The following is a 25,123-nucleotide window of genomic DNA, read 5'->3' as shown; positions in this document are numbered from 1 at the left end:
CTGTGAGTTTTTTTTTTTAGCCAATCATTAGTCAAATTGTTTTGCTACAGAAAGCAGGTCTTCTATTATGACACCAGCTTAAAAATAAGAGTGCTGCGGAAGTCATTGGCTGCATTTAGCTTGGGCTCTTTCTCCTCCCTCTCTGTGCACTGTGCAGCTGGGATTCAGCAATAACTATGAGCCTCCTAACTTCCAAAATCTTCGTGTCTCCCTTCCCGCAGCTCTTAATCGCAGCTTTTATAGGTAAGTCCAGGCACATTTCTGTGTATTTCTTTATCTGTGCCTACATGTATCAGAGCCGATAATAAATGCATCAGTTTTAATTGTAGGTCAGTAATTCCGTATTGTTAAAGGCGTAACGTATGTTGCAGTACTGTGGTCTGGAAGCTCAAAGCATCTGTAACTGTGCCAGTGGTTTCTGCAATAAATTCATTTTAATACAAGTGACTCTTCAGATGCAGCACCAATGAGAGTACAGCTATGTCATTTTTATTTTGAAAGTTTGGCATGCTCCTGTAGTAGTTGGCCTCTGGTTGAATTATTGAAAAGTAAGGTACATACATGCACATGATAAAACAGGGTTTCATGCACAGACTGAATATTTGAGGATGATTTCGCTTCATTGGAAAGTTAATTTCCGGTCTGTATGAGAAGGGGTGCTATTATATCACAGAAAACTGTGCTTTTGGGTTGCGTCTTGTATGGTTTTGTCCAGGATTTCAAATATCTTTGTCAGAAAACTTTTTTCATATGTAGGCGATTCATTGCAATTTGTATATTGCTTTATCTGCTATGAATGCTGAAGAACATTGTCCAGGTTTTAAAGCACAGTAGTATTTAAAACCATTTGACTTTTAGAGTTCTATTTTTAGCATCAGAGTATTTCGTTTCAGTTTTCCACTAGCCTCTAGTTCTATTTCTAGATATGGAAGAGCCTCAGCCCTCTTGGCTCACAGGGACGCTCCTAACGCTGGTCTCATTCTATGAGCTCCTGTCATATGTTGTGTGGCACAAGGACATGCGGTCTCAGTTGGGCTTGAATGAGAACCCTCGGGAGTTGGGACATTGGGATGACATGTCAATGATTTGCAGATGGCAACGCAATTCAGTTTGAGCACATTTTGGATAGTGGACCTGATTCAGTAGTACTGACATGGAATCATTTTACTGCACTGGATACCACTGTGTATTGATCTATATACCACTATAATATGGCTGGTATGCCAAAATGTGACTGATTCAAGACAGCTATTTGCCATGCCACTGTATTGCTATTCAATGTCGGGAATGAAAAAATTACAATATCTATTCAAACAGAACAGCAACTAGAATACAGTAAACTACAAATAAGTCTTATGAACAATGAACATGCTGTAGTACCGGCCTAATTATTCACATAATTTAGACGAAGTGCCATACTCCAAACCCTTCTGTGACATTCAGCTCTTTCCACTGTATTTGTATTTAGCAGTGTAAAGGAGTTCTATCACAGGTTTTGAAATCAACTTACTTCTAACTTTTACAACATTTCCAACCCTTTTGCTTGATTTTTCTCCCACCCCTGAGTAAAACACTATAGGTCCAGAAAAAGATGAAAATATTTCTTCCTGATGTTTAATCACTTCCTATGTGGTTGGAAATTATCTGTTTACTGCTTGACCTTTGAAATAAAACCGAGAAACAGCATAGCAAGTGATTAGATTCCATTCAAATAAATATAAATATACACACAGTGTCTATAGCTGTTGATAAATGTTTATATTTACCTTTCTTTGACACACTTATCTAGTTTGTAGTGTATGGTACCATGGTAATAGACATCACTCTTATACACTTGACTGAGATTAGCTCATGACAGTAGGTCCCTGAGTGATGACACCAGAGTATGCCATACAGAAAAACAGTTGTCACTCTCATTCTAGCTGGCGATCCTGTTTTTGCAAGGATTAGAGAATGGGGCCTATTTAAACTACTGAAATGGATTGAAAGATCTTTTTGCACGACAAATACATTGAAATGTTTCAAATAAGGCACTCCCAGGTGTGTTGTACATGCAGACGTCTCTGTGTTTGTTTCTTTTTTAAAAAGGCACTTCAAACAAGGTTAGAGTTGGGGCAATAACACACTTTACACTGTAATATTAGCTTTACTCTATTTACATCCCTGAGACACTTTGGTTACAAGGCAGTGCGTACACGACTGCTGTAATTTGAACAGCGGAGACAATGCCAGACATGGATAACTGGAGTGCTTCAGAGACAGTACTGTGTTATAAAAAACACTGTTACATAATAGCAAGATTCCTACAGCAAGTCACTTGATATATATAGAAAGGCCAAGTGGTCATGTATACTAAACACATTGTTATACTGAATATCTTCTTTATCAACCTTGTGTTCTTCTTAATGTTTGAGTCATTGCTGCATTTACTTCATAGTTTATCAAAATTACAGATCATACGTTTTAAAAAATATGATAAGGAAGGAAAGCTCATGAAGTCAGATTGCAATATACTCCTAAGAAGCAAATTCATTTAAGTTACCGGTACTTTTAATCATCCCAGATGTGTACAGAAAGCAGTGCTGATAGATTGTGTTCATTACTGTTAGAACGCCTAGTGTTCATTTCATTGATTCATTTCTGGTAAAAATAGCATCTCTAAAGCCTGTCTTGTCTTTTTTTTTGCCAACAGCTGTCTTAATCCAAGGCAACCATGTTGCTAACAGTGCCACAGTCACTATCCAAACACAAGGGGATGGAGCCTCTGAGACTGCTCAGAACATAGCCTTACAACCACACGGGGTCACCCCAGATCAGCACACAAACACCACTTCAGAGCCTGAACCAAAATCAGAGCCCTCTGTGTCTCAGAGCCCCCCAACAGAGAAGGCGGTGGAAGGGGAGAACTTAGTGTTCTCGTGCCAGTTTACCCAGAGTGGTCACTTTGATTCCAAGAATTTGTCTGTGACGTGGTATAACAAGAAGAGTGAGGAGACACTGACGGTCCTGGTCGGGAATGAAACAAAGGAGGAGGGCTATTTGGGCAGAGTGTTCTTGAACGGGGATTGGCTTGGCACAGGCGTCGCCTCCATGACCCTTCTCAACGTCACGTCAAGCGATTATGGCATTTACATTTGCTCTGTGACACTACCCAATGGAAGTACTTTAGAAGGAGACGGCACAAAGCTGAGTGTCAGGAAAAGATCGGGTAAGCTTTTGTCCAATGTGGTAAGGTGTGGCACGAGGAGTTATATCAGAGATCGTTTAATCATTAAGCCAGACAAGTAGGTTGCCAATCAAGTTTTGAATATATACTCTTTAAAAAGATCAAGCAATAACAAAACTGGCATTTTTGTCATTTTTACATTTGTTTGAGTTGTTTTGGTGAAGATTGGTTATCCTTTAGCTTGCTTTCCAACCCAGGGCGATCTGAAAGTACTTTCCGGTTTCATATAACAAACAAATGTAACAGACCTGAACAGGACAAATGGATCAATCCAGCCTAGTTAACACCCTCACAACCTGGAGAATTAAGGCACTTTCTCTTTCGCATTGTTAGTTTTCATTCTTAACAGTTTAACCTTTCCCCAGGTATTCACAGGTTTCCAGATTGCTGGATTATATGTCATATTGTGATAAAAAAAATAAATAAATACGTTTAAGAAAACCTGCTGCATTCAGTAATTTTGCACAAATATCAGAGTATGTTTGAACAGCAGTTTAACTGTCTCACAAGGCATTTCATGTACAGTATGGTTCGGGCAGAAACATATCAGTTCAAGAACATGCCTGGAAAAAAGTATGCATCATAAACAGTAATAGTAGCAATTAACCTTTGCAGCTAGTAATACATGCACTTGTATTATATTGATCACCTTTAGACATTCACAAAATTAGCAGCAACTTTGTCAGTACAGTACAGTTCAACCCTTGCTGGTTTGTGGTGCTAGGGGTAAAGACAGGCCTTCATTCCCTATCCCCAAGCATCACAAACAAGCAAGTTAGGGTTCTCAGACCAGTTCCTTGCTATCAATCTTACTATCCCTGAATAAATAATATCTCCTCAAGTATATACACATGATTTTAATGAACAAGCTAACCCCAAATAGTTTCTATGAATGATGACTCATTATGGGATGCTCACTCAATATTCACTGCTACACAGGTGAAGACAAAAATATGTCATTACGGTTGCTACTGAAGTTGCCGGGTGTCTTGCTAATTGAAATGGATTATCTTGTTAGACACACCAAGATATTTAGAAAGGAAACTGAGAATGGGGAACAAACGGTCAGCAAACGTGCCCATCAACAAAACCAGCAGGTCCAACATGGAGATGAGTGCTGCAGGTTTTGTTGCTGCACCTAAAGAAACCGGGAAGCTACCAAGACATTGCAGTTTAGTTTAACTACACAAAGGGAGAAGTGATTGTGATCGTGTGCTCTCCTAGGCTTGTTCGGGATGGAGGAGTCAATCGGGACAATTATCGGAGTGGTGGTTGCAGCTGTGGGGGTCACTGTGGGACTGGTGGCGATCATAGTGCCCCAGTTCAGGAAGAAGTTTGTGTGTTTCAAGAAATAGATACCCGCAGGTCAGTAAAGCTCATTATTCCTGGTTTTGTTTTGTTTTTTATTCACAAGATGTAAAGCTTTAGTGTACAGCCTTCTGAAGCCCCTTTGGTTGGTTTAGACTGCTGTTAAATGAAACTCAGATATATCCAGTGACAGCAGTGCCTACATATCAAATAAGGTGGCCAGAAAAATCCAACTCAGATTTTAAAACAACAGTCACAGGTGGCACATACACACGCTCTAGTGTGAATTATATCACTCCTCCCCTTAAAACTGAGGGGGATACTGTCTTGATGAGTAAACAAGATGTGTACATTACTGTATGTGGAATATAGACCTGCTGCCTTCACGTTTGTAGCTATAGTACTGAGGACAGTATCTGGAAGGCAATTAATCAGGCCACCACCTGTTCCCATGAAAACAGGTATTTATTTGATTTATTCCTGTGTTAAACATTAAATTGGGTTTTGCATGTTACATAGGTTAATAGCAGGCAGAGTTCTGCTTTTAAAGCAAGCTAAACTAGGCGCAAGCAGTCCTACAATGCGTCCCTGTTACTTACCAAGTGTGCTTTAATTATCCAGAAAATCAACTCTCCAGACTGCTTCCACTGCCCTCGTTATTCAGGTTATTTGATGTACTGTCAATGATTTTGTCCTTTTATTTTCACAGCACGAGCAGTTCGATGATGTTTTACTACCACATGGACAATGTTTCAGAAGCACTTGTTTTTGTTCATGACACTTTTATTTAATACAAATAAATGAATGTATTTATTATACATTTTTTCACTTGTCGTGCCTATTAGAAACCTCCTACTTTGTTAATAGAGCAGAAGAATATGATTTCATGGATTGGAAGAATGGATGTGTGACCCTGTTTTGAGTTTTGTACCATTGCAGATTGTTTTAATATCCTGCTGCACATATCTTTTTTTTTTAAATTGAGAGTAGTAAACTAAAAACTAATGGGAGGATCTGTTTGGAAGTTGCATTTCAAAGCATTTGAAATCAAAGCATTTTTCTCATGAGAAGAAAACTCATGTTTTCACTGTTCACAGGACAAGCGTTGTTAGATCTGTTTATTTTCCTAAATGTTAAAATTTTTGTATTAAGCATGTTTAAATATTTAAACTAACAAATCAGGAATCCTTGTATCCAAACACAATAGCCATAATAGAAGCCCTTCATCACTTTTTATAGATTACTGCAACATGTAAGTGTGTAAAAGACTATGTGTGGACAGCATTCACTTGTATATGGAAAAGACAGTGAAGAAAAAAGTAATGTGAAATAAAATTGGCTTAGTATCCTTTTAGTACTATGTAAATGTCAAGTCTAACACTAACAAAGTCTAAATACATGTAGGAGATGGGAGCAGCCAGCTGATAGAAGCTAAATGTGGTTAAGATGCACAGGTGTAGAAAGACAATAATAAAACAGTGCACCCTAGATCATTGTCTCCACTTTAATCTTTGGGACTCAAACAACTTTACACACGTACCACTGAAGACAAGAAAATCAACGAGTGCACTCCACTGTGCACCAAAACACACAGCAAACACAGCGACTAAACAGTGAAAAAACAATAAATCAGAAACAAAAACATTACAACATCCGAAATACAGAACCATAAAACAGGCTTCCATTACTGGCCTGCAATAAATACAGATGTGTTGCATCCCTTGTGTTTAAACTGTAAAGGTCAAATGAGCATTAATAAGTACATCCACGGTTTTAATTCTACAGTAAGAGCTGTGAGATGACAACATCATGTAAAAGATAAAAAGGTCTTTAAATCAAGTTTTCAGACGCTTCTGAATTACAAGACGGAACTTGGACAGAGTTCAGAGCGACCCGGCAGAATGGTGTGCAGGAGGGAGGAGCTTGCAGCTGCAGGATTACAGGACCAGTACCCAGCTGGGGTCCTTTTTGAATGACTGTCAAACCAGCTATGAATGGAAAATCAGGATGGTCATCACGACAAATGACACCCATTTTGTGTACTGAGGTCACAGATATAAGATGCCCTAAATGTACACGTTGCTCCATAGCTGAAATAAGCTTGCAAAGGACTTAATGTGTGTACAGTTTCAAGTGTAATACACCTTTTACAGGAACTCTTAAATACAAACTACCTACATTTATTGTAAAATAAAGCCTTCCTTGTCTGCAACGCACAGATCTGTGTTACTTATGAGGGTCTGCTTTACTTTACTGTGAATAATTAACATTTTATTTTGCTGGTAGTGTTAAATAATCCTTGTTTGCAATATACCTTAATGCACAAAATACAACACGATTTGACTGACTAACATGCCTGATGGTTATCACATGTACAGAGTGCCATTTAACAACAGAGATATACTAAAAACATTACTGCAACACTGCTGTAGTGTTTTAATATCTGCTTTTTGCACCTTCAACACATGCCACGTTAGCTGGCGACAATGTAAAACTATGTTTTGACAAATGTAAACAGGGTATCTAATGCAAATACCATGTTTGGCAAAATAAATAAAACAAAAAACCCTAGCACACCATGGAACAAAAAGGAATGTTGAGTTACTGCAAGACCTATTAAAAAGGAAATATTAAAAAAAAAATATATAATATATTTTTTTTTTTTTTTTTTGTCCAAATACTGCACTGCACAGGGAAATCTGAAGGTCTGAGATGGTGGTGAGGTGAATTAATCTTCCAGGCTGCGGAAGGCTGTCTGCATGTCTTCAAGGAGCTGGGCATAATCTGCCTTGATCTTCTCTTCCCCTTCCTTCACCGGGTCCTGAAATGTAACAAACATTTGTTAACTGTAAACGAAAAGGCTGACAAGTCAGAGAAAGAAGTTATTACACAGGGACCAAAACTCAGCTGAGGTGTAAATGGAGTTCTGAATAACGAGGAATGCATTGAAACCAACTGGAAAAGCCATTTGTGCAACTGAGGTGAGACTCTGACAACAAACAAGGATGGGCGATGAAAACCAGCTAAAACCCAGTAAGGGAGATACAGCTCCAAGAATGGAGGTTGGGATGTTGGGGGAGAAAGAGCTCCCAAGACACTGAGAAAGGGAAACCCTCTATTTAACTAGATTTTCCATCAAAGGAGATGATCATAACCAAACCCAACAATGTGAAGTTTCTAAATTTTTAAGCTACACCGATAAGTGGCAACAATGGCACCAAATACGAATAAATGATGATGCAATATGACGAATACAGTTTTTACTGCCAGGAGGGTAGACAGCAAGGTGTGTGGTCAATTACCTTGAACTTCATTGAGCTGAGCTTGTAGAGGATCTCGCCCATGTTCTCGCGGATAATGCTCCAGGTGATCCTGTTGTCGCTCTGAGCGGTCGTCTCCACAGCATGGCGCGCCATTTCATAAAACGCAATCATGTTGGACAGGATGCCCACCGTCTTGTAGAATGGGCAGAATCTAGAGGAAAATAAATGACAATCCGTTACCAGGACAGCGGTAGGCAGGCCAACAGACAGATCGTCACTTTACATGACAAACAGCAGACATTAAAAGAATAATTAACCGATACGGAATTAGGATAGTATTGGTAGGCCCCAAAATCCCCAGCAGAATTAAGTTATTAAAGTATCCAATCAGCAAGTACTGAGACTGAGGGTAAAATGAGTGGAAGAGCCCATGCTTATGGAAGTCACTGAAGTTTTTTTTTCTTTGTTTTTTAGACTTTTTTGCATTAAGGAACTTCAGGTTTCTTGGGTTGTGGAACGCACAAGATGCAATACACACATATGATGACATACAGGACAGCACACTGCCTGGAGGAGCTTCATCTCTCATAGTTATAAATGGGTCTAAACTATGATTTTTTAAAAAAATTGGGTAAATACATGAACTCCAGTAACTTCTAATAAAAGAAAGAAGGGTTATAGTTGTTGCACCTGTCATATGGAGTGTATCCGTTCTGCTGGAGGAAGTCATCTTTGATCAGCTTGGCCACTTCCAGAGTGATTTTATCGGTCTCAGCCAAGGAAGCCTACAAAACATGTGTTTCTTTCAACATTTAAAAGGCTCTTTGAGAGTGCAGAAAAGAGCTTTAGATATTGCCAAAATGTACAGAGGATTTGGGTGTGTAAACTTAATATGGGCTAGTTTAAGGCAGGAGAAAAGTGAATGGAAAAGTCAAGCGAGAGGACCGGGCAATGTAACAAATGCATAAAGTGTGACCTTGCCGACGAGCTGCACGATCTCAGCCAGGTCCTCCTCTTCCTGCAGGATCTCCTTGGCTTTGGTGCGCAGAGGCACAAACTCTGCAAAGTGCTTGTCATAGTACTCATCCAGGGCACGCGTGTACTTGCTGTAGCTGATCAGCCAGTTCACCGAGGGGAAGTGCTTCCTCTGAGCCAGCTTCTTGTCCAGACCCCAGAACACCTGACAAAACATTCAGAAGCAGCGTTCCTATTGGTCAATTGAGCCGAAACAGAACTTTCAACTGGGTCTGAATTTTGGCTCGCTAGCATAATTAGCTATTAACCACAAAATCACTCTGCTGAGAGAGACCCAAAACTCAATAACACGGAGGGTTCAGGTCAGGACTGAGGTGTGCTTGCTAAGCAACAAGTAGCCAGTCCCTTCCCTTTCACAGGTTAGTCTGGGACTCGTGCCATTGTGTCCTAGAGCTGCACAAATCAATTATTCGGATTCTCCATAGGTGACAGTCATTGGTGTTGATTGGGCTCATTTACCATTCCAAGTTAAACAAGTGAAGAAACAGCTGCTTGGATTTGTGAGGATAATGCAATAATCATGTTCTGTACTGGTTTTCTACAGGCCTTAACTCAGTCATAGATTCCACGACAGCTATGAAGGTGTGTTCTGAGTATATGAAAATCTCAAACCGGTTCATCACTCTGTGGGTAAGAGACACACAGCGAGCAAACTAGACAGAACCACCACTGTAAGTTCAGTCACAACCAGTCAAAAAGGGAAAACTCCATTTTTGGTGATTTCAACCCATGATGCCTCCAGGTAGTGTCACATATTGTAGTTTTTTTACATATAAAGAGTGTTACTTTTTTAACCAGTGTTGACAATATCAATTCTATTGCTTCCTTACACTATACTGCAGTTCAATGGATCTATTTACCTGTACAATACCAAGTGTGGCTGATGTAACTGGATCTGAGAAGTCACCACCAGGGGGAGACACACTGCCAAAAAAATTAAATAAACACGCATGAACAAAACACCAGTTATTCAAAAATAAAAAAGTATTCTAGTTAACAAGTAATTCTACAAAAACCTGCCATTGCTTATGATTCTAATGAAATAGACCATAGGCAAGCACAGGCTTACCAAGAAAGGAATTATGCAGAAGTCGTATGTATTGACTGGTTCACTGGCTGTCCTGGAAAAACTTGACAACCCACAACTTAATGTAGTCTGGTCGGGCGCCTGCGGGCTTGCCTGTAAGCTGCCCAGAGCTGCGTTGTCCTCCGACGCTGTAGCTCTGGGTTGGCTGCATGGTGGGCCTGCAGTGTGTAAAGAAGCGGCCGACTGACAGCACACGCTTCGGAGGACGCTCCAGGTTGGGATATCAAATTCTGTTAAAAAATTACTATTTTTTCAGCAATACTTTTAATTTTTGGTGTTTATTCCAAACCACAACACTGCGACTCGAGCCGAATTCTCAGTGACGTTTCAGGCCTGAGTTTCTGAATGCTGGCCCAGCAGCAGCCTCCCCTTCCCAGTGGAGCAGTCACTGGAGCCCACCCTGCCCAGGATGTTTACTGTACTCACGCCCCAACAATGCTGACGCTGCCCTCTCTCTCAGGGTTACCCAAACACTTCACTCTGCCCGCACGCTCGTAGAAAGAGGCCAGGCGGGCACCCAGGTAGGCAGGATAACCACTGTCTAGAAAACAAAAAGCAAAAACAAAGATTTAAAAACAGCAGTTCCTTTAACTTTCAACACTGCTGAGTGCAGCATACAAAACTGCAAATAGACCTAGCAGTGTAGAGAAGATAACTGAATCTCAAAATATTACGCCAGTAAACTAATCTAATGTGCTTACATGTACATCTATGCCTATTTGGATATATATTTTTGGCACAACTTAGAACTATTTAATTAAAGTTCATTTTGCTTTAAAAAGTAATTTTTCTGATATGCCACCAGTTCCTTAGTCACAACCTTTAAGTTTGGTCCGAAACTGAAAAGACAATGTTGAGCAGCGCATCGTTCATACAAATGCTATGATACATAAAGTGTATGAATCCAATAGCAACAGTGTTAAAAACATTACAAAGCAGAACATACACAGAGTATGTGTATCAAGTGAACAGAGAAAGGAGGTGTGGACTCACCGGCAGGCATCTCAGCGAGGCGTCCCGAGATCTCACGAAGAGCCTCCGCCCACCGAGAGGTGGAGTCGGCCATCATGCTGACGTTGTAGCCCATGTCACGGAAATACTCAGACAGGGTGATACCTGGAAAGGCAAGGGGACACCTCCATCACACCTGAGCTCTCAAAAATATCAATGAACTTTCTGGTCAGACCGATTAACTACAACCTTCTGCATAGGGTTTTCTCTGCCATATTTCAAACACAGTTTATGCAGAACAGTGGTAGTGGTTGAGCGCACCAGCTTTTGTACAGAGGAATCGCTGATTAATGGGAACACACACACACATACATTCTTGTATGGACAAATGTATGTTTATTACCTGGCAGTGAAAAAAGAAAACCCAAAACAAACTCAGCTTGAAATGCAAAGCCACAATAGCCAAAATGACCCAGTGCTTGAAAGTATAAGCCATTCCAGGGTTTATTTAATCATCTTCGCTATACTTTGTAGCTAAACAATCTTACAGTAAAACATGGCATGGAACTAACACAATTTGAGGTCTTGTTTCTACCACTGATCAAAGTGTTTAAAACAACACAATCAACTGCAATAGGGTCTAAAATGAAAACAGATGGAAGGACTACTGCAGATTATAGTGCTGCTTTTTATTTATTGTAGAGCACAACACCACAGTTGTAGCGAACTGGCAGTGGTCCATTAAAATCAATGTAAAAGAAAATTCTGCAGCAACAGAACAGATGCAAGCCACCACTGTTCTGTTTTGACAGGACATTAATTTCTCAAAGCTACAAAACCGGTTTTGGAAGGAACTGCACATTCAGGACAATAGAAATAACTTCCTAAGCTTCCAAATGAACAATTTAAACAATTGCAAATACAGTTTACACAAGCAGACTCTTTCCATTTTGAGTTTTGCTGACAGCTACCTACCTGGTAGTGTAACTACACACACACAAAACAATAACCATACAGCAGGTATTGAATCTGGCAAAATAGTAAAGATGTAGAATGCTGTGTAGCTAGAAAATACACTGGCGAATCTTTCCCCCAAGGCCAATTTTACCTACCCAAGTCTATTTCAATGTTAAATGTTCTTCCACAATAAAGACTACAGAGCAAAAAAGTAATGTCTTACTATCATATTTACTTCACTGTTATTTAAGTCTGAACACTAATTGCTAACTCCGTCCAGTTTTCAGTATTCAAGAAACCTTCTGAAGTCTGCACTGAGGCTGGCTTATGTAACGTCAAGTGTGTACCTGTGTAGATGGAGGCCTCTCTGGCAGCCACAGGCATGTTGGAGGTGTTGGCAACCAGCGCAGTTCTCTTCATAATGCTCTCCGTCTTCCCATCAACCTCCATGGTCAACTGCAGCAGAGGGAAGAAGGGATTAGTCACCACAGAACCAGAGAGAGGAATGGACAGAAGGGGGAGGCATTGTAAACGACAGAGGGGTTGAAACGGTTTGTCCCACAGAAGTAAGGAGACATGTCAAGCAGTAATCCCAATTTAACCAGAATACCCCAAAAGAAATTAGACGGAGGTAAACCAAGTGAAATCCTGGTAAAAAAAAAAAAAGCAGGAGGGCTGAGATACGTTGAGCTCCTCGACCTGCATTTCATTAAGGTGACGCAAATTGCATCCAGCACGGTCCACTTCAAATATCTGGAAGAAGTGCTAGGCACTATATTTAACAGAGCTGTAATATGTTACATGGTCTGTATTTCACTTAGTGGTGAATTTAGTCATGCAGCCAGCAGAAAACAATCAGACCCACACACACACATCAGCAAACGAAGAAATCTTTAAATGCAGACATTCAAATCAAAACGCGTGACTGTTGAGAAGCGTGAGAGAGTCTGACCTCAGGGAAATCCCTCAGTACTTCAGACATCTCGTTTCCTCGCTCCCCGCAGCCCACATAGACGATGACGTCGCTGTTGGAGTACTTGGACAGGGACTGGGAGATGACGGTCTTGCCGCAGCCGAAGGCTCCAGGGATGGCCGTGGTGCCGCCCTGCACACATCTGCACACACAGAGGGAAATTGGTCACGTAAGGAAACAAAACAAGGAAAATGCTCTTCATTTTAATGTAAAGAAATGAAGCATGTCGAAAATTGCTTCCCCATAATTCAGAAAACACCCACTGCGGAGATGTGCAGGATCATAGATAGGGCTATGAACATGCATGGCAAGCCCTTTCTCTCCACCACACACACAAATCACTGTCAAAGCCATTTACTGTACTGAAAAATTCACAATTCTCAACGCCACAGGCTTGCAAACTAGGAAAATCTAAATGAGATTACCTTGCAGATAAAATACCTTTTTGAAAATCAGAATGAGATCCAGAAGCAGTTTCACACAGGGGTCTATTCAACTGGTTTAAAAGGCAGAGGATCTAAATATCGTTATTGTTAAAACCATAGGACCTTCCTGGCTGTTTACTTATTTGTACCGGCATAAATATAACGAGACTCGCCTGCACTGTTACAAACTTGATTTTTATAACCCTGGTGACCCCCATATAAATGATTTAAAACAGTTGAATTAAAACTCTTAATTCTTAACAAAAATTCCACCTTCTGTGCATCTATGAGAAAGCACTGATTTCCAAACAAGAACAAAATACACAAAAGTAGGGAGACAGTGAAACAGAAACCAAAAGCAACAGCTTGTAAATCAAGCATTCTCGCCATTGCACCACACAGCAGAGCTTGGCTGCTTGCGGATTCCAGTCACACACTCATTACAGTGATAGAGACACACTGATAATCATCTGCAGCAAGGCCCCGTTCCCGTCTTCCCAGTGTAACTCCATCCCTGGTAAAGGGAAGTGCTGCTTACGGGAAGAGTGCGTCGAGGACCCTCTGTCCGGTCAGCAGTGGGTGACTGGCAGGCAGCTTCTCTGTGACTGGCCGCACCTGTCTGACCGGCCACACCTGCATCATGGTGAACTTCTCCTTGACCCCCTCAAACTCCAGCTCCAGCACAACATCCTGCGGATGATCAGAGCATAGAGCAGTGATCAATACAGCGGTGCAGAGAACAGCGGATAGGACACAATATTAGTGCCGAGCGTGTCAAAACACACTATACTGTTTAAAATAACAAGCATGGACTGGACAGTTTGAAATAAAAAAAAAAACAGCAGCACACAAATCCAGAAATGCTTTATGTATCAGTGGTGTGGACTTGGGTGCAAATTTATTTGTTGTTCTATTTTGGTTGCACCTAATCTGCAACGTATGTCATTCTTCTGTGTGGGTAGCTAGTGGCATACAAAGGAATGTAATTAAACATTTCAAAAGGATTGTACTAGCATAAATCATGCAACCGTGAAATGACCCGACTGATATCCTGCTCCCTTTCGATATAGAACGGTCTCTTTGATGCGATTTTAAAAGTTGCAACACTCAAAAGATGAAATCTTTGGAAACTAAATGTGCCCATTAAATGTGTGTGGTCAGTTTCATTTGTCTGCTGATATGCTAGGGGTCGATATGCAGCAGTTCAGAAAAATCAAAGATGATCAGCTCAAACACACTTCTGAATTTCTTGCTATCAACTGCTGTTTTCAGTCTGTCGCTCTTAAAGAGGTTATTATATTAATGAGGCACTGGGCAGCCCAACGGTCAAAGCAAAGGACTCACTTGCTATGTTGCTAAACTGGTCCAACTGGATTTCATTACATATCAACGAGTGCCAACAGAAAGTTCTTATAAACGAGAGGTCGCGTTTCAAAACAGACCCGTTACACCGTGTGAAAAGCCGACTCACAGAGATGTCGTAGTTTCCAGCTGGAGCCACGTAGGTCACAGTGCCCCTGTTCCGTGGGGGGAGCATGAGCTTGTGCTTGATGAGGGAGTTCTCAAACACCAAGCCGTAAATATCCCCACCTGTGACGTGACTCCCAGCCTGGGGAGGGACACACAAACAAGGAGGTTGAGTCAAACGCCATCAGCCAACACAATACAATCACATCCATCAAGAGCTTTGCTTTACAATCCTTGAATAGCAATGCCATCACTGGGTGGCTATTTTCTATGAGTAAATAGGACGCCTCACAAAAACACTTTAATTGTTAAAGGTGGTCCATCCAGATCTGGATCACTGCAGAATGTATGTTAGCTACCCAGGTTAAAATATCAACCCTTTTGGCTTGCAGTTTATAGTTGATAACTCGAATGTTCAAACACCAGCTCTAATCCAATAATACATTTATAATAAAAAGGGCGATGCTGGCCTCACCCGGAGGCTCTTGGAGGGTGTGAACTCCCACTTGAGGTCTCGGTTCAGAGCCCCGATGTTGACTCCGCGCGGGATGTAGATGCTCTGTGTCAGGTCATTGATGTCCTTCAGGGGGCGCTGGATACCATCAAAAATGGAGCCCATGATGCCAGGCCCCAGCTCGACGGAGAGGGGCTTCCCAGTCCGTAGCACAGGATCTCCCACCGACACACCAGCTGCAAGGGAGCGGCTCAGGAAAACCAGGATTGCAGTCTCCCACACTCAGAGAGACACTACTGGGCTGCTGAAGGTCCCACGCTTACTAGTTTTGGTTTCAATGAAGTCCTTACTTAAACTCATACTAAAAGTATTAGCCCCATGCCCCAATCCAAAAGTGCTTTTTCATCAAGTAACTGTACCCCTGCATGGAACAGGGAAAGACCAGGGTTTAGATCTATCTGACCATGGCTTGTCACTGTTTCTCAACTTGTCAAATTGCGTATTTATATTTATTTTAAACTGCAGTATAGCCTATTTGTGTAACCCAGCTTGTGACAATGCAATCCTACCAGAGACAGGAAAACAGCTACCATTTTAAAAGGTATTTCACTTAAGGCCACATTAAAGCCTTAATTCACTTCCCTTTGAAAACAGATTGAATTTACCTTTAATTCGGGTTAGTTTTTTGTAAAGCACAGTTCAATCTGTGGCCAAACTGCACCAATCTATCTAAAAAGGAAATGGCAACTTCTTTGCTGGAGAGGCCCATCACCACGTGGACAGTGAGTGAAGCTGGCCTGCAGAGGGACAGTGAGGATACATGTTTCCTCATAGACCTGGATCGTTGCCATGTCTCCCTCCAGACGGATGATCTCTCCCACCAGCTCGCAGTGCCCCACACGCACCAGCTCGTACATGGCAGCACCAGCCATGCTAGACGCGGTGACGACTGGAGTGAAAGAACAAAAACACAACAAACACGTGGCTGGTCAAGTAGTCTGCTTGCAAATCTCTTCTGCAGCCAAAAACCCATTTACACTGCTTTGTGCCAGGTATTTTTTGAATGCAGTATGCAACCTCTCACTACAGGAAAGTCCCTGAAAAGGGATTCAAAGAGCCTTGCAGAAGAAGAAACCGAGATATACAGTGGCTTGCGAAAGTATTGACCCCCCTTGGCATTTTTCCTATTTTGTTGCCTTACAACCTGGAATTAAAATGGATTTTTATTTGGATTTCATGTAAAGGACATACACAAAATAGTCCAAATTGGTGAAGTGAAATGTAAAAAATAACTTGTTTAAAAAAATTCTAAAAAATAAATAATGGAAAAGTGGTGCGTGCATATGTATTCACCCCCTTTGCTATTAAGCCTCTAAATAAGATCTGGTGCAACCAATTACCTTCAGAAGTCACATAATTAGTTAAATAAAGTCCACCTGTGTGCACATGCTCTGTCACATGATCTCAATATATATACACCTGTTCTGAAAGGCCCCAGAGTCTGCAACACCACTAAGCAAGGGGCACCACCAAGCAAGCGGCACCATGAAGACCAAGGAGCTCTCCAAACAGGTCAGTGACAAAGTTGTGGAGAAGTACAGATCAGGGTTGGGTTAAAAAAAAATATCTGAAACTTTGAACATCCCACGGAGCACCATTAAAGCCATTATTAAAAAATTGAAAGAATATGGCACCACAACCAACCTGGCAAGAGAGGGCCGCCCACCAAAACTCACAGACCAGGCAAGGAGGGCATTAATCAGAGAGGCATCAAGAGACCAAAGATAACCCTGAAGTAGCGGCAAAGCTCCACAGCGGAGATTGGAGTATCTGTCCATAGGATCACTTTAAGCCGTACACTCCACAGAGCTGGGCTTTACGGAAGAGTGGCCAGAAAAAAGCCATTGCTTAAAGAAAAAAAATAAGCAAACACACTTGGTGTTTGCCAAAAGGCATGTGGGAGACTCCCCAAACATATGGAAGAAGGTACTCTAGTCAGATGAGGCTAAAATTCAGCTTTTTGGCCATCAAGGAAAACGTTATGTCTGGCGCTAACCCAACACCTCTCATCACCCCGAGAACACCATCCCCACAGTGAAGCATGGTGGTGGCTGCATCATGCTGTGGGGATGTTTTTCTTCGGCAGGGACTGGGAAAATGGTCAGAATTGAAGGAATGATGGATGGTGCTAAATACAGGGAAATTCTTGAGGGAAACCTGTTTCAGTCTTCCAGAGATTTGAGACTGGGACGGAGGTTCACCTTCCAGCAGGACAATGACCCTAAGCATACTGCTAAAGCAACACTCGAGTGGTTTAAGGGGAAACATTTAAATGTCTTGGAATGGCCTAGTCAAAGCCCAGACCTCAATCCAATTGAGAATCCGTGGTATGACTTAAAGATTGCTGTACACCAGCGGAACCCATCCAACTTGAAGGAGCTGGAGCAGTTTTGCCTTGAAGAATGGGCAAAAATCCCAGTGGCTAGATGTGCCAAGCTTACAGATACATACCCCAAGAGACTTGCAGCTGTAATTGCTGCAAAAGGTGGCTCTACAAAGTATTGACTTTGGGGGGGGTGAATACTTATGCACGCTCAAGTTTTCTGTTTTTTTGTCTTATTTCTTGTTTGTTTCACAATAAAAAATATTTTGCATCTTCAAAGTGGTAGGCATGTTGTGTAAATCAAATGATACAAACCCCCAAAAAATCAATTTTAATTCCAGGTTGTAAGGCAACAAAATAGGAAAAATGCCAAGGGGGGGTCAATACTTTCGCAAGCCACTGTATATGGCTTGGTTCACCTTCAAGGACAAGAAATACAACTTCAGTAATTTACATTCCTCCAGCTAAAGAGGAATGACTTTACATATTCAAGTTATCTTCTTTAATTTCCTTAACTATTTTAAGCACAGTACATTAAAAATATCATAGAGCCATTAACAGACAGATTTTTCTGCACCCTTTTTCGATGCAGAATTTCAGATGGTGCATCAAATAGGAGAGAAGCTCTATAGTAATATCCTTCTCTATCAGATAGTAGACGATACACTATCGTTCCACATTGTGTGAATTGGTCATAACTTCCATTTTCTTCACTTTATCATCATAAAACAATGGACTTACCAGGTCCGGAGACTCCATGCACGTATCCAAACATGCTCTCCTTCTCTTCATCGTGGATCTTAGGAAGCTTTGAGAAATCCATCTTGTAGTTTAACTGTTAAAGGCAAAACAAACAGGAAAATGTCTTGTTAGAAAAAGTATTCAACCTTGCGGTGCTCTTCAGTCAAAGGTCTCCAATCACTGGAAAGCATGAACAAAACCGTCGTACTTTTATCCAGCTTGAAGCTAGAACCTTCACTCAAACTCAACGCAACTAGGAGAACCCCACAGTAGTGTCATTCTAGAACTCCAGAGCTATTCAGTCTGCTGAAAGTTGATGCCAAGTTTCCCTCACCTTACCTCTGGATACTCAAATTACAAGAACACTAAAACACAGAACAACTCAAAAGCAGTTGATGCGGTAACTAGATGGTTACCAGAGATTAACTGTTTTTAAATCGCCAGGAGAGTTGCAAGCCTTCAGGCCACTGACTCACAACAAACAGTAGGTAGTATACTAGAATATGAATACATTACAGTGTGCTGTATGCCTGCTTAAAGAGCTAGGAGCTTCAAATTCCATTTAGTTCCTATTGCTATCATTCTGAATGGCTCGAGGTCATGTGACAATGTGACTTTTCAACCAGTTATTGGACAATACAACCAAGCTAGTAACCAGCAACTGTTGCAAGAGTACATGTCTTAGGAACCCTAACCCTTACACACTGATGTTTGACATACATTGTACAGTGAAGATCTTTTTTTAAACGCATCAATTTGTGAGCAGCATTAATAGTACAGGCTTACCAAAAAAATAACTGGCTTACGAAGTTATTAAAGCCCAATTATTTTTTTAAACAAAATGGTATTTAATTCAGATTTTAGGAAGACTAGAAGAGTCACTTCTTATATGAACAGGTTCTTTCTTTTTTTCTTTCGGTGTTCCAAGTGGCTTTTTGGTGTCATGCCCCCTGTTCTCAGCACTCCTGCCAGGGCTACCTCAATTCAACCTAAACATTCCAAAAACCCAGTAGAACAACACAGCCTTTAACATTCAACGTCTTTCCTCCTTCAGAAAAGGGGCACTCGCTTTGAATCTCCCACAAAACACATCCGTAGCTCTGCTGCAGCTCTGTGTGCAGTGATGCTGCAAAGTCACCTTTACAGACAGCCAAGCAGTAAAATATACATTGATCTTTGGGCTGAGTCACTAACTTTAATGTCTTATTACTGGGTGGCTTTTTGTTTGTTTGTTTTAAAGAACGGTGATGCACAGAAATGACTGAATAGGGCTACCGTGGCTGCTACTGTACAGCATGGGATAGAAAAGATATTCACGTTCATGCAACCAACTTGTACTATGCATCAACCGATCAGGGAACAGGATTCTGCCTTGTGAAGCTATTCTTCATATGTAAACAGCAGCAGACATGAAAAAAACATGCATCAGAGGTCTTTGAATCGAACAGATAAATACTGTAATAATGTGACATGGAGAGCTCATGAACACATAAACTGTAGGAACAAAACATTGTCTCATTTTACCTTTTTGAGTTTTGCAGTGAACTCAGGGAAGGACTTTAGTAGGAAGGTATGTGAATATTATAAACTGAAAAGTGACTTAATGATGACAAAAATTCAGTCTCGCTCACAGCCTCTCAGCAAGTTTTTCTTTTACATGGAATACAAAACGGTTTACTTGTCCATTTTCACATTTGTTTTTTTAATACCTTGAATAGATACAGTAATATAGTAAGATGTAGTACTCTCTATTTACCTTGATGGTGTGCAACATTGTATTACTGTACTGAAGCCTTGTTTACACCTTACCAAAATGCATTCTTATTATCAGCTCTCCACTACCACTGTACAAGAGATTACAAACCCATTTTGACTAACAAGCCACGTCATCAGCTGTAATATCCTCTGTGCAAGGGCATTACTGCGATTATAAGCCAATTAAGCTACTGAACATGTTCTTTGTGTAAAATATTATTTGCCATTGATGCAGTTGATGGTGGGGGTCCATGCACTGGAGATATGCATCTTCAGCAGGGGATGTTAAAGGACATGTTGCCTAGGCATGGAAATGTTTGACCCACCCTTAATGTCAGAGGATCAGAAATGGAAAGACTGAAATCTTCAAGTTGTTGGTATGGAATGTAAATAATAACATTTCTACAGGTCACTTTTACCATGTTAGCATCACAAATTCCTTTATTTAGGCTGTATTCATCTTTTAGATGAAGGAAAATGTTTTAGGATAAAAAGGTTTGACTGTGTTGTAATAATGGTTGGGGTTTAATTAGCATGTTGTTAGTTTATTCTCCCGAGCACACGTTTAAGGATCGTGCCACATTCCTGTCCTCTTAGAAACTGACTGGTAATTCAGACAATCAGGTGTGAAGAAACCATGGGACTGTCCTGCTCACCCTGCACACGTCGTCAGCAAGAAGCCTTTTTAACTCTGTTCAGTTAAACCTCCACAGGAACTACCTGCCTATCTTCTTGCCCAAACAGTGTGAGATGGTAGGCAGCCAAACCTATTTTGTTCTCCAAGTTGAGATGAGGAGCTCTGTACTTTAAATTGTTTACATGCCCCTCACAGCAAAGCAGAAAAAATTACTTTTCTTAGCGATACTGGAACGGTCTGACTTGGACAGTGTCTCACAGCAAACACTTTAACTGAAAAAAACACAAAAAAAACACAAAAAAAAACAAAAACCTGAAGGCTTTGTGTATAACTTGAAGCGAACCTCTTTAAACACAAATGCCCTCTTTCCCAAGGTTAATGCATTGTGTATCACTTCATTGTGCTGTCAGAACTGTAATGGGCATACCTTCTCTTGTGTTGCAGCCTGTAATAGCCAATTTAACATCTTGAATATTACCAAATGCAGAGTGCTTTATGAATCAAAACTAGAAATAGGGTTTTAGTGTAGTGCAAAGTAAGCTAGCTATTGCCAACTGGGCTGTATCTTTTTAGTTTAAGTACTTGCCAAGGATGGGTTCATTCCCAATAAATTCTGGTAGGTGCGTGGTTAATGACTTCCAGTGGGGGGCAAAGCTAATGAATATCAACCATTTGCAGCCATTAAATACATTTCATAGAGCAGACTTGCCTACAATAGATTAAATGTCCAAATACTCAAGGTTACCCTGCCTTGTTCTGCTGATTCTGTTTAGTAAACATCCACAATTTAATAGCATCACCATTTAGAAAGTAAATATAGCATTACATGAATGAAATGAATGAATGAAAATGACAGCCTCTGCTACTTACTTCTCCCTGGTGCGCTGTATTTGTTCTCCCCCACCCCCAGCACAGTATATCAGGTCTGAACTCACACGTTGACCGGGGGGAGAGCAGGGTAAGCAGAGTGAGACAGGACTGCAGCAGAAGAGGCACAGAATCCTCAGCACAGCCACACACAGTCAGCTGACACGATGACTAATCAGAGCTTCTCACTCCCACGCAACAGCAGAACACCCCCCCCCCCAAAAAAAATAATAAATCTGCTCAAACAATACAAATTCAAGGGTTAAGACAAGCTTGCCAATTGGAAAACATACTGCACACTAGGTGATATGGACAAGATATTAAATGTTACTGTCATAAGGTGGCAGCATAAAGCATTATTGATTTTGCTATTTTAAAATACTGATTTTTTTTTTTTTTTAGCCTAGGGAACAGAAAGTGATGTGTTCTGACATTGCCACAGATATTTCTTAAATTGCAATATTGACTAGTCTACACTTCCTTATCAGAAAACAGTTACTGGAATGGTTTCTCCATTTACTGTACCACGTGCCAAACGCTGAATAATCTCGAGCAAACCAGCAAGCAATTTAAGAAAAGAATCATTGAAAAGGAACATCTACAGTCCTCCATGAATGGTCATGGTGTATCACTTATATGGAATTGTATACTTGAGTTCAGTCATATTTAATACACAGAAAACCTCTGTAAAAACAACTGTTGGGTATGAAGGTACTTTGTTAACAAGAAAAGCACCCCCTGGATAAGTACAGAATCCCTAAAAACCTCCAAAAACACTCACGGGCACCTTTGTTCTTTAACCTGGTACTGCTCACTTATAAATGTCTGAAAAGGCCTAGTCCCCATGAAGGAATTACTGCAGGATTGAGATGCACAACTATCCGCAAACAGAAAGAATCAGAAGCAGAAATGTAATCTGAAAAGCAGAGCACACTTAGGGAGATGCTAATAATATACAGGCTTGTGCCACCAAACTATGGGAAAACGAAGTGAAACCGTAAATATTTCAACATGCATCATCAGATCCAGTCACTGTGCTTTCAGTCATAGGATCGTCTAACTGTCAGCCATCACTTAATCACGGTGGATTCATCTGCTTCTAAATCAAGCATGTTTTCAAAGATGCCTCATTCAGGATTTTCCGATGTCTAAAATAATGCAGGATTACTTTAGTCTGCATAGACCAGGTTTCAAAATGTAAAATCCACAACAAACACATTCACAGGTAAGCTTAATTCATTATTCAAATATGAAATAGAAGGAACAAATTAACCTGCAAATATAAATATCTTCACTTAAAATGAAAAATGAAAACTTTACTGTGCATTCCATATTAGTGTTACATTGTATTGCAAATGTTTGCTTTTAAAATAAACCTTGTGTATAATGTTATACAGTATTGTCATATACACGCCATTATAGCAAATATTGGTCCGCAGAAAAAAGTATTCAATCTCTCACTTAGATTCAACAGTCTGTGGGCCCATTATGACCTATATAAACGAGAAGGATGGTACAGTAGGTACAGCCTCCTTTCCTGTTGTGTGCAAGTCATGTTTCTCTGAGGGCAAACTGATTTTTGCAGTGGAATTATCTCAAATATACACCCGTTGGAAGGTGCATTTGGACAATTCATTGGTGGAGTGATGCTAGGTCTATCCTAAAAAACACAGTAACTGTTTAGGGGTGCAGTGGGTGATCTTATCGTCTTTCTTTTGAATTGCTTGATGCAAAATGGATACACACAACATTGGATACTATAATAAATGTACGTTTTAATTTGATAAAATAGTAACTATTTATTAATTAGACAGCCTTTTTAATGTGCCTGTGAAATGGTTAACGCATACATCCTACGCAAAAAAAACAAAAAAAAGGTTTTAATCAGTATTAAATCCTGCACTACTGGCTGTTCAACGAAAAACGCACCTCCATTTTCTGATCTGCTGATCAGACCACATGACCAACTGTGTGCGTGCAGATGCTCATTTAACTAGACGAACCCAGATAGATGTGCCAGTGCAGAATCTACGATTTATTAAATGTTGTGTTACCACGCAGAAATATATTAATGTCAAAATTAAGTGACTGACAACAAAAACAACGTTAAAATACATACGCATAGCACTGTTGCAATACACATCGGCGTTTCTAAAGGAAGCCATGCCGCTGTCTCCAATTGATGGTCACACATTAACTAAGACGCTTCACTTTAATGCTATCTAAAATAAAGATGTTCGTTTCATTTATCACAGTCGTACGAACTACAGGACTATTAGATCGTATTATTATTATTATTATTATTATTATTATTATTATTATTATTATTATTGATATCAGAAGCATATATCACTGATGATTAAAATGTTGAATTTGTCTATCATCATATCGTACCTGATTTATATTAAAAGGTGTTAAAGACGGTTTTGGGTCAACAATGAACCTAATGTGTAATACAATTCCCTAACACAAACACTACAGCAGGGGTCGGTTTGTTCATTTGCTCATTCAGCACACATATATGTTGTGCTCATTACAGACCGCGTTACAGCTGGCCGCAGTTGTTAAATAAAAACACTATACCCGATTATCTAACTTATCGTGACGATCAATTCGGTTCCTAGTCCTGATGTTTGTGTGTTTACGTCATTTTCTTATCTACCTACCCTAGGATTAATGACGTGTGTTTATAAAAATCCAACAGTAGTCAATTACACTCCTGGCTGGATAAAAAGAGGCCATCACACATACTTTCATTCCTATAGATATACACCTAACTTCATACATGTAACACATACAAAAATGAACACAGCAACATCTGGTAACCTGTCATTTCTGCGCTCGAAAGAGGATATCATCAGCTGACCACACCAGCAGATGGTTCGTTTGATCAACCATGCATACAAATAGACCACTCGTACTTACAACATTTATTTATATAGATATGTAATACACAACCGTCTTACCTGATTACTCAGCTAATGTCTGTTTTCCCCTTCCCCTGCTGTCAGTCAGTCAGTGTTAACTACGGCTGATGCGGGAACACAGTCAGCTGATCCAGACGGTCGGGTATATAGATTACAGTTTGGAATCGGCGCCATTGCGGCTCCACGACAGTCACTGCAGTTCACTAAACATTAGACTGTCAGAACCAAGATGGCAAACACGGGTATGTAGTTTCACAATTTCCTCTTTTACTTGATTTCCTGTAGTCCACCTGGCTCCCCTGTGTCTGCATCATGGGATGCTGGAGGACAATGGTTAAGGAAGCGGGGGAGGGGCAGTAGTTGCAAAACGAATACATTTTCAAATACACTCTTACATTAACTACAGACGTGTGTATATTTGTTGGACGTTAATGTGGATCGCCCCCCCCCCCCCGCACTGATTGTGTGGTACCTGTTTACGGTTGTGTTTTGTAGGCTAATATTATTAAAACAAAAACATATTTTTTTTAAATACACCTTTAAAGCAACATAATCACTGTAACTATCTACTGTAGCGAGTTTTTATATTTTGGTGAAAATTGTGAGTCAATGTGAATAATTTATCTTGGTATATCTGCTTGTTCATCTTGTTGGTTAATTCAATAAA

At 40.5% G+C, this 25,123-nt stretch overlaps 2 protein-coding genes across 3 annotated transcripts; one reads left to right on the top strand and one right to left on the bottom strand.

Annotated features, from left to right (window-relative positions):
* The first annotated feature begins 107 nt into the window (after positions 1–107).
* On the top strand, positions 108–7,176 carry si:ch211-137i24.12 (Immunoglobulin superfamily member). The gene is made up of 4 exons (XM_041232792.1): positions 108–243; positions 2,693–3,208; positions 4,451–4,591; positions 5,244–7,176. Exons 1-3 carry the CDS (start codon positions 177–179, stop codon positions 4,579–4,581), a joined length of 714 nt encoding a protein of 237 aa, XP_041088726.1. The 5' UTR covers positions 108–176; the 3' UTR covers positions 4,582–4,591; positions 5,244–7,176.
* Positions 6,025–24,642, bottom strand: atp6v1ab (ATPase H+ transporting V1 subunit Ab). 2 transcript variants are annotated; one of them, XM_041232790.1, is made up of 15 exons: positions 24,496–24,642; positions 18,271–18,364; positions 15,967–16,095; positions 15,168–15,382; positions 14,697–14,834; positions 13,764–13,915; positions 12,780–12,942; positions 12,175–12,283; positions 10,913–11,035; positions 10,346–10,460; positions 9,693–9,756; positions 8,774–8,977; positions 8,488–8,582; positions 7,837–8,008; positions 6,025–7,355 (listed from the first exon to the last, which is right to left on the bottom strand). In XM_041232790.1, exons 2-15 carry the CDS (start codon positions 18,350–18,352, stop codon positions 7,263–7,265), a joined length of 1,854 nt encoding a protein of 617 aa, XP_041088724.1. In that variant the 5' UTR covers positions 18,353–18,364; positions 24,496–24,642; the 3' UTR covers positions 6,025–7,262. The 2 variants fall into 2 exon arrangements, with proteins under 2 accessions (XP_041088724.1, XP_041088725.1); XM_041232791.1 differs by lacking the exon at positions 24,496–24,642 and adding an exon at positions 21,533–21,669.
* Between the last annotated feature and the right edge of the window lie 481 nt (positions 24,643–25,123).

Source organism: Polyodon spathula, chromosome 30 (assembly GCF_017654505.1).
Source record: "Polyodon spathula isolate WHYD16114869_AA chromosome 30, ASM1765450v1, whole genome shotgun sequence".
Taxonomy (NCBI): Eukaryota; Metazoa; Chordata; class Actinopteri; order Acipenseriformes; family Polyodontidae; genus Polyodon; species Polyodon spathula.
This window is presented reverse-complemented; position numbering and strand designations above follow the sequence as displayed.